The sequence below is a fragment of the Crinia signifera genome, chromosome 4 (assembly GCF_055691185.1).
Source record: "Crinia signifera chromosome 4, ASM5569118v1, whole genome shotgun sequence".
Taxonomy (NCBI): domain Eukaryota; kingdom Metazoa; phylum Chordata; class Amphibia; order Anura; family Myobatrachidae; genus Crinia; species Crinia signifera.
The window spans coordinates 227,436,406-227,455,496 of NC_139220.1; the positions used below are offsets into that span (position 1 = coordinate 227,436,406).

Below are 19,091 nucleotides of genomic sequence, written 5' to 3' on the forward strand. Positions count from 1 at the left end.
CACAAAAAAACACAGACTGTATCGACGAAAATTTACCACTAACTTGAAGTACAATGTGTCACGAGAAAACAATCTCAAAATCACTGGGATAAGTAAAAGCAAAAAAAAGTTATCCCCACTTAAGTGATACATGTCAGATTTCAAAAAAAGGGCTCTGTCAGGAAGGCAAAAACAGGCTGCGGCGGGAAGGGGTTATTTACAGAGTAGTGGAAGGAAATCACAAACCAAGGACGAAGGTTGTATTTGTAAAAATTTGTTTAATACACAAAAATAATTACTGCCCGAGTAACAGAAACAAATGATCTACAACATAGGCCAATGCACAAAATATATATATATATACACACATGCGTTACAAATCCTCATCTTCTTCATCGCTAATTACATATTTCTTGGGCTTTTTGTTCACTTTGTCCTCATCCTCTGCTTTTCTCTTTGCTGAGGGTTCTCCTGTCTAAATAAGAGAAATGATACAAATCTGACTACATGTGTATGAACATGCAACAGAACCTTCTAGCAATACTCAGGCAATAATCCAAATTCATGTTTTCTGGATATTTTACTCAGACATTTACAATTCGCAAACAACCTAGAAGCATAGGGTCAAATGTATTAAGCCTTAACAAGTGATAAAGTGGAGAGTGAGTGATAACATACCAGCCAATCAGCTCATCTCATTTCTGAGACACAGCCTGTAACATGGCAGGTAGGAGCTAATTGGCTGGTATGTTATCTCTCTTTATCACTCTGCTCTTTATCACTTGTTAAGGTTTGATACTATTTGGCCCATAAGACCGTAGCTGAAGCAGTGTATACCCAGAAGCCTACAATAGAGGCCAGAGTTACGGTGGCAACCACCACAGACAATTCATCTTAGCAAATAAGCAGCAGAGATTAACAGAGGGTAATGTCTTGCAGCAGTATATGGGTCTTTTTGGGGAGAGCTACCGGTTTTATTAGACTCCACTTATAGGAATGTGGACATTTTATTTTAATAACAAGTATCACAAAAGCCTACTTAAGGGGGGAGAGAAAAAGAGAAAAGGGTATATTCAATTCCGTTGGCAATGGGTGTTTTTAAGGCGAGGCTGGCTTTTTTTAGCGAAGAAAAGCCATCCTCGCCGTATTTATGGATTATCAAAAATCCTCACCATCCTCTGAATCCCTTAAACAGCAAGGTTTGCCGCATATGCAGGAAGCCCCTCCATTTTGATGATAGCCACACTCGCTGTTTCCACCTCACCTCAGGGAACAGGCGAGGTGGAAACAGCGAGTGAATGGGACGATGAGCTATCGGTGCTGCTTGCCTCCAGGGGCTCACCAACGTCATTGAATAAGAGAGAGAGAGAAAGAAAAAGAGAGAAAGAAAAATAGAGAGAGAGAAAGAAAAAGAGAGAAAGAAAAAAAAGAGAAAGAAAAAAAAGAGAAAGAAAAAAAGAGAAAGAAAAAAAGAGAAAGAAAAAAAGAGAAAGAAAAAAAGAGAAAGAAAAAAAGAGAAAGAAAAAAAGAGAAAGAAAAAAAGAGAGAGAGACTCACCTCTTCATCACTGTTCAGTTTCTTTACTTTTATTAGTCGCTGAGCTTTGTCATCATCTGAGCCTTCATCACTGTCAGATGAATAGATCCGTGCTCGTTCCTCTGTATCACAGATAGAAGTATTGTTACATAAAGTTTAATATAACAAATGGTAATCATCTTAGAAATAACTGCAGTGTCTGTAAATTAACTGATAAACCCACTGATATGAAAGTGTAAAACAGCCATTATAAAATGGAGTTCCTTCCCTAATCAGTCATCTGTGTATTGCTGACATTGAAGACTGTTGTAGTCTACTAAACGTTTATTATTTATAGAACGCAGGAATAGCAAATACTCTTTAGAGCCCCTAAATTGCGGGCTGGGGACTCGGAAATGAGTGGGTCCCAGGTGACAGACTCTGATACAGCATGGCCGGAGAACAGGAGAGCCCAGCAGCTGGGGAGGGGTGCCCAAGGGTCAGGGAGCAGGGCAGCCCGGCTGGTGAGCAGCAGGAACCGGCAGCCGTGGAGCAGGGGAGTCTGCCGATGCTGGTGAGAATGAGACATGCCTCATCTTTACCTTTCCTCTGTCACCTCCCACCTCTGTCTTGCCCCTCTCCCCTGTCTCTTTTCCATTTTTTCACACTCTCCCTAGCCCTTTTACTTTCCCTTCTCTTTTCTCTCTTGTACACTCTTTACCCCACCTTGTCACTGTCACCCTCTCTCTCCCTTGCTGTCTTTAATTTTTTTTCTCACCTTGCCCCACTATCTCCCCTGCCTCTTTTTCTCAACCCTCTTAATCCCCCTCTGTCTCACCTCTCTTTGTATCTCTGTCCATAGTCTCTTTCTCCTCTCATTTCTCCCCATCTCTTTGCCCACGCTTGGCCTATTTTCCCCCCTCCTCTCTCTTTACCTGGGCATGGTCTCTCTCTCTTTCTGATACCCTCTATTTCTTTCACTCCGTCTGTAACCCCTTTCTCTCCCTGACACATACTTTCGCCTTCTCTCTCTTCTTCAACACCCCCTCTCTCCCAGACAATTTTTTTTGCTCCCATCTTTCTCACTAATCCTCCCTAACATTCTATTTTACTCCTGTTGCACCCTTCCCTCTCTATTGCCCCTCCCCCTCTGACACCATCTCTCGCTTCTCTCATTCCTCTTTTTCCATGAAGCCCTCTCTCTCTGTTTTTTGCTCTCCCTCTCTCAAAAGTCCTTGTTGTCTCTCACTCCACTCACCCTTTCTTCTGCTCCCCCCCCCCCCCCCCCAAAGTAAGGTGCATTGTAGTGACAATAAGGGGGGGGCGGGAGCTCAGAAGTATAATATGCGATAGGACCCAGAAACCGCGAAGTAGGCCCCCAACTTTACAAAGTAAGTAGTGTTCATTCTAACGCCCTGTTCCTTTTGTAAAATCCTTGTAGTTCCTCCTTCCTGTCTGGGGTGTCGCGGTCTGCTGTGGTACTTCAAGAACAGTCTCATTTGTATCTCAATGTTGAGATTGAAACTGGACTGTTGTAGAAACACCACAGCAGACAGTGACACCCCAGACAGGAAGGTGGAACTGTAAGGATTTCTCAAGGAGGAGGGTACTAGAATGACTAGCAAGGGGGGGGGGGTCAACACATTTTTTTCACTGAGCGCGATCACTGGAAAGAGGAGGAAAAATAAAAGTATGCGACTTAAGGAAAGATTTACCACGTCCGCCTTTATATTTATTTTTAATGGCTGCCAAGCTTATTGACTCTTCTCCTTCATCATCATCATCGTATCGATCAGGCTCCAGGTAGTTGGCACTTAAACCGCGCTGGTGCTGCTTTTCTTTGATTCTGCGTTGTTGTGACTCTCTGCGGATTGAGGCTCTCAGTTTTTCCTCTTCTTTCTGGCCGGAACAAAAAAGTTCATAAACACATTGTCAGTGAGAACGCAGCGGGAACCATTTAGATATACAAAGAGTGACAGATTCAATTAGAAAAAGTTTCCATTGAAACCTCACATGTGGCTGCACCGGTTTCCTGGTGCTAATGTCTTGTCCTAATATCTAGAGTATAACACCAATAAGCAAGGTTCCCCTGTTCTAAAATCATGCACGATACCAATGGAATTTTGCAGGAGACGGAACCTGCCTTGTGCAATCATATTACGTTTACTAATGCAGGTCATATTGCTGGTCTAAGCGGAGTATTGATTAAGAAAGATGAGTAAGATTACAGAATACACAGGGCTTACAGTATATGTCATGTAAAATGTTTAATTCTGTTACACTTAACAAGTGTCAATGAGTTCTGATTTAATAGTGAAGAGAGTCTTTAATGCAAATAGGTCACTGTGAAATAGCAGGTAAAAAATTTATTTATATATATATATATATATATATATATATATATATATATATATATATATATATATATATCAGCTTCACATGTATAGATAGCAAGGGTAAGGACTAGCCACTATACCACGTGTTTCATGTTTAAGGTGCAATTCTGTTTGTAAATTTAAAAATGTAAAGAAGCAATTAAAAATGAATACGTCTACTAGTAATGTACCTTAATCATCTCTGTTCTCTGAGACTCTGGGTCACGCCCTGCCATTGGAAGGATCCTGATCTTCTGAGTCTTGGAGCATCTGTCTGCAAGAGACAGCGTCATCTTCCTGTGAGTAGCGCTGTCTGTAGAATGGGGCCTACGCAGAAGGAAGGGAAATGAGAACATAGGTATCAGGGAGTTGTCACAATCGTAAGTATACGGAATGCGAAAACCAAGGATACAATTAGAGCACTATTAGCTATTATCGACTAATTAATAACATGGTGCGGTGATGACAATTGTGCTGTATCCCATAGTAACCAATCCAATTCGGAGGTCATATTTTTTCAATGGTTTAATATAGGAAAGAATTCAAAATTACAGGTTGAGTATCTCTAATCCAAATTTTTCGAAAACCATAGTCTCCAAAATGTACTTTTATATTTTGCTAAAAATATACTGGGTACATCTGTAACTGGCACTACAGGGCAAATGATATGTAACTAGCACTACTGGTGACATGTGTGCAAAAAAATGATTGATTGGCATTGAAATTCAGTATCTGATACTGTAAACAACTTTGTTTTAGGTTTTAAAACCTTGTTTCATCCACAAATAAAATATGTGTGTGTGAGTGTGTTTGTGTATTTCATGTGTTTGTTGTGCTTATACAACACAAATGAAAGATACTTCATTCAAATATAAAAATATTCCCAAATACGAATACTCCGTAATCCAAAATGCTTCTGGTCCTGAGCATTTTGGATAAGGGATACTCAACCTGTAATTAGTTACAACACATCTCTGCACATAATACCACTTTAATAAGTGAATCAAATGCAAATTCTAGAAGAACCTTAAATATGGCTCTCCTGAGAACCTTCATCAAATATCAAGGACAGTATCTAATTACCTGCGATTGCTTGTAATTGTCTTGACAGAGACTATCCAATTAGCCTGGATAAGCCAGTATGTGCCGTGATTTATCTGGGATTTTGTTACACCTGCCTCAGGCATGCAAAGAAAAATCCCAGAAAGTAGGCGTTTTTACTGCAGCAGACAAAAACACACAGGTTTCATTGAACCTGTGTATTTTCAGGAGAAAAAGTATTTGTTTTTTTTGGGAGATCTATTTGTATAGCCCAAACTTTTTTGGGCATAACATCAGGAAAAATAGCTTGATTTTTCTTTGGGGCTAATTGGATATCCTCCTTAACGAAAAGAAAAAATGAAAAGAAAAAGAAAGTCCCAAGGCGCAATTTCAGAGTCCGTGCTGCCTCAATGTTGATGGAGGGTCACTGGCACTCCTCCTTTGGAGAATACTTTTTGCTAGAAGAACACTGATGGCGCTTGACTCTGTATAATGGTTGATGGTGATTCTTTTGATGATGTACATAAAAATAAAATAATTAAAATGTGTCAGATTATTGAAATTCAAACAAACATTGTGAGAGGGGAGATGGTAAATGATGGCATAACGAAGTCACAGATAAATTTGTGAGAACCCATGTATCAAGGTATCTTTTTCAAGGTAGCCTTGAAAAAGACAGCAGTTTGCTGTTGAAACGCGTTGGAAAAGGAGTGACTGATCCATGCACCTGGGTTGTGGCCTTGTACACTCCCGACCACTACTAAGATCACCCCATACGTGAGAAATTGTGTTGGGATATTCTGAGCAATATTAAAGAAACCTTGATGTGTATACAGTTAAGAGTCGTGCTGTAAGTACGGTACGCACTTTCTATGCTGAGGACCCCTCACGTGTGGCATGATCTCATAAAGAAACCTTTAGGTGCACAAAGTAGTTTGTTTTTCTGTGTTTGGTATGCTATAGAACATGGGTCCTCAAATTGCATCCCTCCAGATGTTGTGAAACTACAAATCCCAGCATGCCTTGCCACAGTTTTGCTATAAGGGAGTGTAAAAACTGTGGCAAGGCATGCTGGGATTTGTAGTTTCACAACATCTGGAGGGCCGCAGTTTGAGGACCCATGCTATAGAAGATGACATTGTCAATATAAATGACACCTGTTCATCTTTTCTTTTGTCATGAATATTTGATTAAACGGATCCTTATCTACGGAGGCCGTGGGAATAATTATTTGAAGATAAAGAAACCGCTATGAGATTATAGAGTGGTCTTTCTAGTGAGTACGTTACGCCACCTACTCTTTCCCTATTAGAACTATCATGGAAGGAGATCCCTTAAAGATACCTGGATACACGGGTTCTCTCACAAATATAACTGAGTTCGGTATGCCATCATTTACCATCTCCCCTCTCACAGTGTTTGAATTTCAATAATCAGACACATTTAAATTATTTAATTTTTATGTACATCAAAATAATCACCATCAACCATTATATGGAGTCAAGCGCCATCAAGCGCCATTCTACTAGCAAAAAATGCATATCCTCCCTAAGCCTCTTTCAAGGAGATGCTTTTAGTTTGAAATTGCTCATACAATCTGTGATTCATAAGACCAATTTAGCCATTTTATACCTAAAGAAGTGCACCGAATGATTGTCAATCCTGATGAATAGATTTAGTGTAGTAATTCAATATGGTCAGTTAATAACCAGTATCTGCTACATTTGGGTATTGGACCATGCTAGTTGTGACTCAAGAGAGTTTCTGATTTGGTAAGTGAGGTGACTAAAAGATTAAGACCACATTCTGTAGACTCCACTGGAGTATATTACTATTTTTGGGATAAAAATCACCATTAGAATCTTAAATGACCAAAGAGGACCAGTGGCTGACCTGAGGAGAAACAGATGACTGATCTGTATGTTCTTGCAACAAACAAACCAGAAACATTATTCATCTAGATCACGGGTGTCAAACACAAGGCCCGCGGGCCAACCTCGTCATGTGGCCCGCGCAGCCGCCGCCAGCCTTCACCTTTTATTCTCTTTTTTGAGAGTTTTTTTTGCACTGCCGGCGGCCATGTTCCTGTGGTCTTTTAAGATGTCTGCGGCCACAGGAACATGGCTGCCGGCCTCCACGGCTACGTGGAGGAGGGCCCGGCAGCCTGTTCCCTCTTATCGAGGCAGTGGCAGACGCTGGGTGGGGACGTCATGACAATGACACCTCCCACCCACGCGTCTGCAGAGAGGAAGGAAGGCAGGCGGCGGCGCAGAGAGTGGAATTGAAATTACTAGAGCCGCAGCAGCAGCAGTAAAGGAGCCTGAGGGAGAAAATACAGTAAGTTACATAAAAAAAACAATATATCTGGTGGTGGTGTCATGGCATTACTTTTATATTATACAGGGGGAGCAGCCTGTGGTGTCATTATTATTGTACAGGGGGAGCAGCCTGTGGTGTCCTGGCATTATGCCAGGACACCACAGGCTGCTCCCGCTGTATAATAATAATGCCATGAGACCACAGGCTGCTCCCCCTGTATAATATAAAAGTAATGCCATGACACCACAGGCTGCTCCCTCTGTATAATAATAATGCAATGACACCACAGGCTGCTCCCCCTGTATAATAATTTGTGTCATGGCATTACTATTGTTATATTATACAGCGGGAGCAGCCTGTGGTGTCATTGCATTATTATTATACAGCGGGAGCAGCCTGTGGTGTCATTGCATTATTATTATACAGCGGGAGCAGCCTGTGGTGTCATTGCATTATTATTATACAGCGGCCCTTTCAGGGTGACCAAACTGCTGATGCGGCCCCCGATGAATTTGAGTTTGACACCCCTGATCTAGATAGATAGATATCTCTCACACAGAATATATTGTGCAACACTTATTGTCAATGCTCCTTCTAGTGCACTTACCTGAATGTAAGCTTCGTCTTGAATACAGCCTGACCTTGTAAACCAGTTCCTTGTCTGATAAAAAGATGGTTGTGGTCTCCTTGCAACGGAGCTTTGTACATATCAAAAACCTCATTCCCCAAGTGTAAGGACATGCTATAGGAATAAGAATAATGAAGGTGGTGATGATGCAAATGCAAATAAATAAAAACAGGTGCAAAATGACCAGAATAAATCATGAAACTTGCCTGCCGTCAGACCATTTAACAATACGTGCATTACTCTCTCTAACATCATTTCCTTCTTCATCCCGTCTCGTTCGCCATCGGATTGTATTTTCCACCTGTATGAAGGAAAGGATAGGAAAAACAAAACATGTAAAGAAAATTCCAAATTAATTTTAATAAAGTAAAACTACATTTATTTTAAATATTTTTTTTTTTTTCTTCAAAAACATAAAACTTAACTAACGGAAGACAATATGTTACTTTGTATTTATGACACCTGTATTATAGAATGGACACATAGGGTAATGTGGCTTCTGCATTTACTACCAAACACTGCCACACCACATGGCTACAACTATCTTGGAGCAGAAGTATACATACTTGTACACTGCATGGATGATAAATGTCCATTTGTTGCTGGCAACAGCCAGCATTTCAGAATTTAGAAAATAGCCCCATCTTTGTATGTAGCTGCAATGGCCCAGCAGCTAAAATAAATACTGAGTAATGTGATGATTATGCAACACGTTTTAGAAGTGATCTGACCACAGCGGGAATTGGCACTTTGGATGTACAGGAGTCAGTGCTTTTTACTGCCTGTTTGTCCCTAGGTTAACTCTGCACAATTTGAAGTGCCTGTGTGTTGTTCTTCAATCTGGATTGTAGTAGGGTTTGTCAAGTGAATGTGTAACAATGTCTCACACAGACACACACACAGCCTTGATATTTCCTAGAGTGGGCTTGGGGTGTGCATGAAAGTTATTGTTTTGTTGTTGAAAGCTGGGAATAAATGTTGTTATATTTTCCTGAGAGGCTGGGCTTTAGTAATTCATTTTTAGGTTCAAAAAGTGCATAATAATATATTAATTTAGCAACTCAATCATGGGATTTAGGTTATTTTAATTCCAAATCCCAACATTAAATAAATGAGGCAGTATCCCTAGTTAAGGTTAGTGAGTAGAGCCAATCGAGATGGCTCCCTACTGCTTTGCATGGTGAAGTCTATTAGGAAAAAAAAAAAAAATAAGTTAGTTGGGGAACACTTACCTCCCAAGACTGGCCCAGCAATTTATTTACGTTAACCTCGGGACTAGTAATTATTAACTATCATTTATTAATAAACTACAGAGAAAATTGATTTTTGGATTGTTAGAAGTCATGCAACAATTATACTGATCAAATCATATTCATAAATATGCCCCATAAAAAAAAAGTATTCTTAATATGCATATAGGCATCTAGGAGGGTGGTTTGTATGGATGAATTTTCACTCCAAATGATAATGTTGGATGCTGCATGTGTACAGAATGTCAGATTCTAAGAAAACAAAATGTTTAACGAAATGTTGGGGCTTTCCTACGTCTCATTAATTCCAGGATACACCAAAGATAAATGTGGTACTGGATACTGTGATCCAACTCCAGTAATTTTGTACAAGTCCATTTGGAACTACAGGTTGAGAACCCCGTATCCGAATATCCAAAAACCACAATATTCGAAAAACCGCGGTTTTTCAGAATATTTCGTTCTTGTTTTTTTTGTTAAAGGCAAAGCCTGCTTCTCTAACATTAGGTCTTCATAACCAAGACTGCTGGTTTGAAGCCAATACAATATCAGAGTCTGGTTGTCTGCAAAGTATCCGCAACCAGTATAGATAGATATCTCACCTTCACTATAAACTATCTAGCAAACCAAATTAGGGAAATCTACTAAAATGCAAGCTCCTTCTCAGATGGGATGTTGCTATGGACAACCAGATACTATTATATTATCAGATACTATTATCTTATAGAAGGTTCTAAATAAATAAGAAGTACATTCTGATTGGTTGCCCATAGCAAATTTAAAAAGTTGAAAAGTTAATTTCCCCCAACATACAGTGCTCCTAAGTTTACATACCCTAGCAGAATTTGTGATTTTCTGGCCATTTGTCAGAGAATATGAATGATACTCAAACTTTTCTTTCCATCATGGTTAGTGGTTGGGTAAAACCATTTATTGTCAAACAACTGCATTTACTCTTTTTAAATCATAATGACAACAGAAACTGCCCAAATGACCCTGATCAAAAGTTTACATACCCCAGTTCTCAATATCGTGTATTGCCCCCTTTAACATCAATGACAGCTTGAAGTCTATTGTGGTAGTTGTGGATGAGGTTCTTTATTTTCTCAGATAGTAAAGCTGTCGATTCTTCTTGGCAAAATGCATCCAGTTCCTGTAAATTCTTGGGCTGTCTTGCATGAACTGCACGTTTGAAATCTCCCTAGAGTGGCTCAATGATATTGAGGTCAGGAGACTGAGATGGCCACTCCAGAACCTTCACTTTATTCTTCTGTAGCCAATGAGAGGTCGACTTGGCCTTGTGTTTTGGATCATTGTCATGTTGGAACGTCCAAGTATGTCCCATGCGCAGCTTCCAGGCTGATGAGTGCAAAATTTCTTCCAGTATTTTCTGATTACATGCTGCATTCATCTTGCCATCAATTTTAACCAAGTTTCCAGTGCCTTTGTAGCTCACACATCTCCAAAACATCAACGATCCTTCTCCGTGTTTCACATTAGGAACGGTGTACCTTTCATCATAGGCCTTGTTAACTCCTCTCCAAATGAAACATTTATGGTTGTGGCCAAAAAGTTCAATTTTGGTCTCATCACTCCAAATGACTTGGTTCCAGAAAGTTTGAGGCTGGTCTCTGTGCTGTTTGGAGTATTGTAAGAGGGATGCTTTGTGGCATTTGCGTAGTAATGGCTTTCTTCTGGCGACTTGACCATTCAGCACATTTTTCTTCAAATGCCTCTTTATTGTGCATCTTGAAACAATCACACCACTTTTTTTCCAGAGAGCCCTGTATTTCAGCTGAAGTTATTTGTGGATTTTTCTTTAAATCCTGAACAATTTTCCTGGCAATTGTGGCTGAATTTTTTGTTGCTCTACCTGACCGTGATTTGGTTTCCATAGAATCCCTCATTCTTAACTTCAGGTTGAACACTGCTGATTGGCATTCTGGCATTCTCAATTGCTTGGATATCTTTTTATATCCCTTTCCTGTTTTATACAGTTAAATTACCTTTTCCTGCAGATCATTTGACAATTATTTTGCTTTCCCCATGACTCAGGATCAAGACATGTCAGTGCAGCACTGGACAAAAGATGCAAGGGTCTTTCAGGAGACCAGAAACTCACTGACCTTTTATACACACACAAACTGATTACAAACAAACAGATCACAGGTGAGGATGGATACCTTTAGCATCCATTCAAACCAGTTTGTGTCAACTTGTGTGCATGTTAGGAGGCAAAAATCTACAGGGTATGTAAACTTTTGATCAGGGTCATTTGGGTAGTTTCTGTTGCCATTATAATGTAAAAAGAGTAAATACAGTTGTTTAACAATAAATGGCTTCGCCCAACCACTAAACATGAGTAATAAAAAAAATTGTGAGTTATCATTCATATTCTCTGACAAATGGCCAGAAAATTAAAAATTCTGCTAGGGTATGTAAACTTATGAACACAACTATATTTGGAAAATGGTTTGATTACCAAAATTGACCCTTTCGGGCTGCCATGTCTAATTTTGTGTATCTTTGATGTGTTAAATGTAACGAGGAGTGTAGTTTAATAAGAGCCCAAGGTTATAAACCCAAAGTGGTTTTTAGAAGGGAATTTAAGATTTTTGAAGTTCCCGGTCAAGTCAATTCACACTGCAGGGGAAAAATCCCCCCCCCCCCCCCCCCCCATATAAAACATTTTCCTATTAATGTATGTGTACAGCGTTAACTTAACCAGTCTCTGTTCTACAGCACTCATTAGCAACCTAATAAATTAGAGTGAACTGGTGACCAGACCCTTGACCAGTTAATGTTGTGTAGGATTTCTGTAGCGCAAGTTATATCAAGATAGAAAAATGCTTCCATGTCCAAACACAAGAAAAGTTTACTAATAACCATTGCACACAAATCAATAACCACTGCTACAGACCATTCCCATGTCTTGTATATTGAAGGAACAGAGAGCAATTATGCGTTTTGTTAAAGGCCATGCACCTCAAGAAAACAGGACAGAAACCTACCTTCAGTTTAAGCCTAGTTCTACCTTCTTCATCCAACATTTCTTCATCTTCAAACTCATCTTCATAATATTGAGGATCAAAGGGTCTAAATGAAAAAAATAACTCCAGTCAGATGATTATAGTAAAGCAGAGGTATGGATGTAGCATGGTCTTGTTTTATTGTTACCTAGGTTCAACACTGAGAAAGTTGGGAAGTTTGACAAAGTACAAGTCATTCCCCAGGTCCGTGTTCACTTTGGGAATCTCTACTTCTATTCTGGTTTCAGGGACAGCTTCCTCTTCTGGCTGATCGTGATCCATCCCATCTTCATCCTGGCGCAGCACATAAATATTACATGTTATGAGGAGAACATACCGCTGCATATTCCTGCATCACTGGCTCATACAAAGATCATTTGGTTACTAAATACTTGCTTAGAAACATCTTATATGCACTTGCATAGCACAAATATTACAAAAACATGCACCATGGGGTGTGGTATGAAGAGGATGGTAGTAACTATATACACAAGAATACGGTCAGATATTTGTGGATACATTTGATAAATATATTGGCAACAAGTGTGTATGTACTGAAGACACCACCCAGAAGTTCTGGCATACAGAGGGTGACAACCAAAGTCACCTACAAAGAAAAGATTTGCAATCTAGTACTTCATAGCACACAACGTGTAGCTGCAGTCAGCAGTGAAAGCTAGAAGCAAGACCTTATTCAATACAATAATCCATAGATCTAATGTGGGGGCATATGCATCATCAAGCAGAAACCCGTGCCAGACGCTGATTTATATTGCTGCAACATAGTATAGGCATTTACACAACCCCATGCTAGATCTGTAAGAAACAGGCTTCCTTCCCTGTTCAGAATTGCATGGAGTATAAAACGCTAGGTGTCCCCCCTGCTCCAGCCCTTTCTCTCCTCTGACAGAAAGGACACCTCGGCGAGTGCGACACTAAAGGCGTTCACACAGCGGGTTTTGCACATGCACAAACCCCAACCTGAGGTATCAGGTCTGAATCGGTCTTTAATACAGGTCTTTCAATCAGATCCATTGCCACAGATGTACAAAATTAAGCATCTGGCCAGACGGTCTCCATTTAAAAATATTTAAGATATAAAATGGGTCGTTCTGAAGAGCTTAATGACTTCAAGCATGGTAATGGGATAGGATGTCACCTTTCTGTTCGTGAAATGCCATCCCTGTTGGATATTCCACGGTCAACTCAGGTGATACTATTAGAATTTGGAAAACATTTACAAACAGCAGCAATTATTATTTATATTTGAACAGAGTCTTATATAGCCCAGCATATTCCATTGTGCTTTACAATACAGCCATGAAGCAGGAGCTTAATGGAATGTGTTTCCATGGCTGATCAGCTGCATGTAAGCCTCATATCACCAAGTCTTATACCAATCGTCGGATAGAGTTGTGTAAAGCCCAGCGACACTGGCATGTGGAGCAGTGGAAACCTGTTCTGTGGAGTGATGAATCACACCTCTTTGTATGGCAGTCAGGTGGGCGTGTCTGGGTTTGGCGGATGCTGGGAAAACGTTACCTGCCTGACTGCATTATGCCAAATGTGGTTTGGTAGAGAAGGGATAATGGGATGGGGGGGGGAGGGGGGTTTAAAGGTTTGGGCTAGGTCCCTTATCTCCAGTGAAGGTAATCTTATGCTGTGTACACACGGTTCGATTCAGTGTCTTTTTCGATGCGATTTGGACTATATAGTGCCATGACACCACAGGCTGCTCCCCCTGTACAATAATAATGACACCACAGGCTGCTCCCCCTGTATAATATAAAAGTAATGCCATGGCACCACCACCAGATATATTGTTTTTTTATGTAACTTACTGTATTTTATCCCTCAGGCTCCTTTACTGCTGCTGCTGCTGCGGCTCCAGTAATTTCAATTCCACTCTCTGCGCCGCGGCCTGTCCTGCTGCGGCCCCCCGACTCGGCCTGCCTTCCTTCCTCTCTGCAGACGCGTGGGTGGGAGGCGTCATCGTCATGACGTCCCCACCCAGCGTCTGCCACTGCCTCGATAAGAGGGAACAGGCTGCCGGGCCCTCCTCCAAGTAGCCGTGGAGGCCGGCGGCCATGTTCCTGTGGCCGCAGACATCTTAAAAGACCACAGGAACATGGCCGCCGGCAGTGCAAAAAAAAACTCTCAAAAAAGAGAATAAAAGGTGAAGGCTGGCGGCGGCTGCGCGGGCCACATGACGAGGTCTGTCGGGCCGGATTTGGCCCGCAGGCCTTGTGTTTGACACCCGTGCTCTACACAATGAATGGGCACAAATTCCCACAGAATCACTCCAAACCCATATGGGAATCTTTCCAAGAAGAGTGAAAGCTGTTATAGTAGGAATAGAATGACCAACTCCATATGTCATTACAGTACCTGTTGGTGTACTGGTCAGGTGGCTGAATAGTTTTTTTGCTATAGTGTATGCCTGGGCAACATCTATGTAAATATACTAAGGGTTGCAAATTAGGGTGTGCTGTTTACAGGTACATACCATGGGCTGTCCTGGAGTGGGAGGCTTTTCTCCATCACTGCCTGAAGAAATATCATCTGCATCTCCAAACAGATCAGCAGCGTCTCTGTTTGCCACTATTCAAAACAGAACATTTATAGCAACAATCATTAACAAAAGAAAAAATAACAAAAATGAATTACTTTTGTGTTCAATAATGGAGCAGGAGGGGAGGAGGTTTAATCTCTGAAAAATGGTGATGACATACATGCACACACACACACACACACACACACACAGATGTGCTTTTAGGAACATTCCATTATAACTATTATTAAAACCAATAGATCTTACATGCCTTCCCACAAATGTAAATATATGTATGAATAAACACAGGTTTTAACCATGTATTAGTAATTAATTATTGTTATCAACTTTAAATGCAATCTTGATGTATGTGAGGACAGGGACTGGGTGTGCTTTACCAATATCACAATTACAACAGTGCACGGTACCTTTGGGTGTCTCTCCATCACTATCCACCTCAGAGTCTGATGCTATCGCTCTCTTATGCCGATGTCGCACAATTTCCTCTTCACTGTCACTACCTTTGGCAGATACTGTGAAAAGCAAATAGAAAATGTAGCTCTTTATAAACATAGTATGAAATGAAGAATGTAAAAATTTACAATGTCAGCATTAATTACAAATGTTACAACTATGGGAATATGTGCCCAACCATCTCTAGGAACAATGGGAACTATTCAAGACACATTATTCTGGTAAAGCCGGATAAAGAAGAGGAGGTTAAGAGAAAAAAACAAAAAAACATAAAAGTCACCTGATTTACGCTCTTGTTCTTCACCATCTGAATGTTGTTGCTCATCATCTGAACGTTGGCGTTCCATCTCTTCATCATCTGAATGTTGTCGCTGTTCATCATCTGACGGCCGACGCACTCGCTCCTCATCTTCGTCATCAGAGCGCTGCAGTTCGTCATCGGATCTATGGTGGTCTTGCTCATCATCTGAATTTTGAATTCTTGGTTCCTCATCATCTGATCTTTGATGGTCCTGCTCTTCTATGTCTGAGTGCTGCCTCTCATCATCAGAATGTCTCTCATTTTCCTCATCGTCAGAATGGTGGCGTCTGTGATCCTCCTCCTCTTCAGACTGATGGCCTTCATGTTCTTCACCATCAGATTGCCTTGGCCTCTCGTCATCTGACTGCATATGACCTTCATCATCTGAATGCTGGATCTCATCATCAGAGTTCTGTATTTTCTCCTCTTCATCTGACTGGTCACTTTTATCCTCCCTGGCCCATTTTTCATTGTCCGAATGAGCATCTTTTTCTGACCCTTCTGCATCAGAATGATGACTACTGTGGTCAGACCTTTGCCCTCCATCCTCGTCTTCTTCTTCATTAAAGTTTCCTGATCCGCTATGCTGCTCAGCATCTGACTGGTCATTTTCTTCTGCATCAGAATGAGCATTCACTTCAGACTGATTATCTGACCTTTCGGAGTGATTGTAACTACCGCTATGTGGAGATCCAGCTTCATCCTCACTGTCATCCCCAAATAGCTCTTTATTGCTAGGCTTCAATGCAGCATGTCCATCTTCGTCCTCATCCCGCTCACTCTCACTTCTAGACTGGTTGCTCACTGAGCGAACGTTCCTTGGTTCTGAGTCGGAGCCAGACCCAGAATCTGAGTCTGCAAAATATATATATACATTTTATTTGAAAGCATAACACATTAAAAACTGTTTTATTCATAACAGCTATTATGCTTATAGCATCTGTATATTAGCAGAAACAATATAAATAATAAAAGGACAATTTAGAGATGTGTCCTCATACACTGACCATTCTTTATGCCAGGGGTGCTCAAACTATTTTGCTCTGGGACCCATCAGACAATGAAAATTATTACAGGACCCCAGCAAGTTACTACTGAATATCCGCCACATGTGTGGTCAGTGAAGTGACCACTTTTGTGACAGGGAGGCAGTGGGTAATAATGGGTGGGTGGGGGTGGAAAAGGGTGATAGGAGGATGGAAAAGGGAAGTTGTGGGTGTTTATTTAATGAGTTATACCCTATTCCCCCTCCACAGACACATTAGCCTGATGGTCAGCAACATAAAGTCGTGACCCCATGCTGAGGTGGTCGGGACCCACAGTTTGAGAACCGCTGCTTTATGCCATACAGCATAAGACTTCCGGCAAGACAGATGCTGCGAAAGTAGACGTGTACAATACTTTACATTTTGCATCACATTGCAGCCACTGTGAAAAGCTGGTCACAGGTGTACCAGAGATGCAATGCTGTGATTTTAAACGGCACAAAAATGTGCTTTACACACACATACTGTAAGTACAAAGCTGAAGATGAAACACAACTGAACTTGGGTTACAGAAAAGCTGCTGTCCTTTTTACAAAGATTCAGGGGGATATTTATCAAGGCTTGGGTAAATATCATTTGTCAGAACCTGACTGACATTTTACAAGCACAACTTGTAACATGGTATTTAGGATCTGATGTAGTTCTGTTGTTCCCAGTTGCACTAATTATGCAAAAAAAATTGCACATTTGAGCAAAAAGGTACCTGTGCAGCCAGCAGACACAGGATTTGGTGTGCACAGAAGGGCTATATACAACACACACTAGTTTGTTAAAGTGGACAAAAACAACAAAAACTCCCGTAGAAGCACACTGCTAGGTGGCAATGTAAACAGCACTTGCAGCCTATAGAATAACCTAGAGTGGTCGTCCCAATGCGCCCACTGTGTCCATGCCGAGCAGAAAGAAGCCGGCATATGCCGGTGGGAGATACACAGTGCTACGGGCATCACGCAGCGCCCATAGAGCCGGTAACACAGGGAAAGTACCCGTATGAGGTGATTAACAGAACCCGGTGCTGCAGTGCCCCCTTACTACTGCCCGCTTGCCGGGCACCTACCGGCTTCAGCCTTCTGTTCGTTATCAGAGTCGCCATCGCTCCCGAACAGCCCCTCCAACATGTCCATGACCGGGCCGCGCTACTACTGCCGCAAAGCAAGGAAGGCTGACGTCGTGAGAGCGGAAGTAGAGTAAACTGCTCTTGCCAGTTGCCACGACACTGACGATCAAACTGCCGGCCACCGTATCGTGGAGCTGTCAATGCTGGGAATGGTCATCAGATCTGCGCGCCGCTCTCTAGTCACTACCATGGACCTTGCCAGAAAAAAGTGTTCTGGGATGATGTGCTGGGACAACATCTGGAGAGCCACATGGTTTCCTAGTATAACATACAACACCGTTATGGTTCTCCAGCCAGGATGTGGGTTCTTCATGTTCTGCTCTATAGACGTGATACCTGGGAGATAATGAAGAGTCATTTAATAGTGTCCCTTAAGGTGGGTACACACGTACAGATTTTTCTGTGATCTATCTGGTGGGAACAAAAATTTGGAAATGTATGGGAGCAAATGACAATCAAAAATTTCCACCCAATGCAGGAAAACAGAAAAAAATATCTGCTATGATAAATTTGCTATATGATTAAAACAATTTGTCTGACTGATCGCTGTCTTTTTTCAAGCATTTGGGAACAATTTTTTGATTGTCATTTGCTCCCATACATTTCCAGGTTTTTGTTCTCACCAGATAGATCAGACAGAAAAATCTGTACGTGTGTACGCACCTTTAGACAGTGACGGCTCGTGCGCCGTGTGAGACGTTTATATGTAGTAAAGGCTTAGGTACTCTTTACCTAGCACGGCGCCCACGATTTTGATCGTGGGCATCGCAGGTAAAAAAATCGCGGGCATTGAATGCACTAAAAATCGTGTGCGACGCTACCGACGCGATGCCCGCGATTTCCTATAGGGAACAATGTTAAATGTCTCAATTGACCCGATTTTCATGTTCAATGCCTCAATTGACCCGATTTTTCCATAGGAAACAATGTTAAATGGCCCACAGAGGCCAAATAGCCACCCTGAAGTGTGAAATGGCCCCCACAATTGTTAACGCCACCCCACGATCAACTTCAACCCGAAGCGTGGCGAGCGGCGGCGGTACGCGTCCTACGACCTTTTCATACCCCCACTATCCACGTCAATGTGGAGTTGAGAATAGAATAGTGTGGCGAGCGGACGCGGATACCTTCACAGGTAAACGCGTCCCTTCGCGGGCTTCACAGGTATCCGCGTCCCCTCGCGGGGCTCGCTGGCTCGCCACACTATTCTATTCTCAACTCCACGCCGACGTGGATAGTGGGGGTATGAAAAGGTCGTAGGACGCGTACCGCCGCCGCTCGCCACGCTTCGGGTTGAAGTTGATCGTGGGGTGGCCGATGTTGAATACTTTCACCATCGATAGGGAGAACCAGATGGTTTTCCTCCATCGATGGAACAGCAAAACTATGTTTTGCGGGTTGTTTTTTTCAAAGTGCCAGGACACAAAGCATAGCTCCAACACCCGTGTTTTGCTTGGCCCACAGGC

General features: G+C 41.7%; 1 protein-coding gene across 1 annotated transcript; it reads right to left on the bottom strand.

Annotated features, from left to right (window-relative positions):
- Window positions 1-237: 237 nt before the first annotated feature.
- On the bottom strand, window positions 238-17,763 carry LEO1 (LEO1 component of Paf1/RNA polymerase II complex). Its single transcript, XM_083183900.1, has 12 exons — window positions 17,566-17,763; window positions 15,442-16,317; window positions 15,116-15,220; window positions 14,643-14,737; window positions 12,285-12,430; window positions 12,119-12,203; window positions 8,064-8,158; window positions 7,837-7,971; window positions 4,061-4,196; window positions 3,210-3,393; window positions 1,537-1,637; window positions 238-454 (listed from the first exon to the last, which is right to left on the bottom strand). The coding sequence occupies exons 1-12, from the start codon at window positions 17,630-17,632 to the stop codon at window positions 353-355; spliced, it is 2,127 nt and encodes a 708-aa protein (XP_083040026.1). The 5' UTR covers window positions 17,633-17,763; the 3' UTR covers window positions 238-352.
- Window positions 17,764-19,091: the final 1,328 nt, after the last annotated feature.

What these genes read in the sequence shown, in the direction of transcription:
- LEO1 (XM_083183900.1), bottom strand. Translation starts at nt 17,632, where the DNA reads ATGGACATGTTGGAGGGGCTGTTCGGGAGCGATGGCGACTCTGATAAC. An exon ending in CCACTCCAGGACAGCCCATG is followed by an intron (nt 12,431 to 14,642) that starts GTATGTACCTGT and finishes GTGCTGCGCCAG; the next exon opens with GATGAAGATGGGATGGATCA. An exon ending in AGAGAACAGAGATGATTAAG is followed by an intron (nt 3,394 to 4,060) that starts GTACATTACTAG and finishes TGTTCCGGCCAG; the next exon opens with AAAGAAGAGGAAAAACTGAG.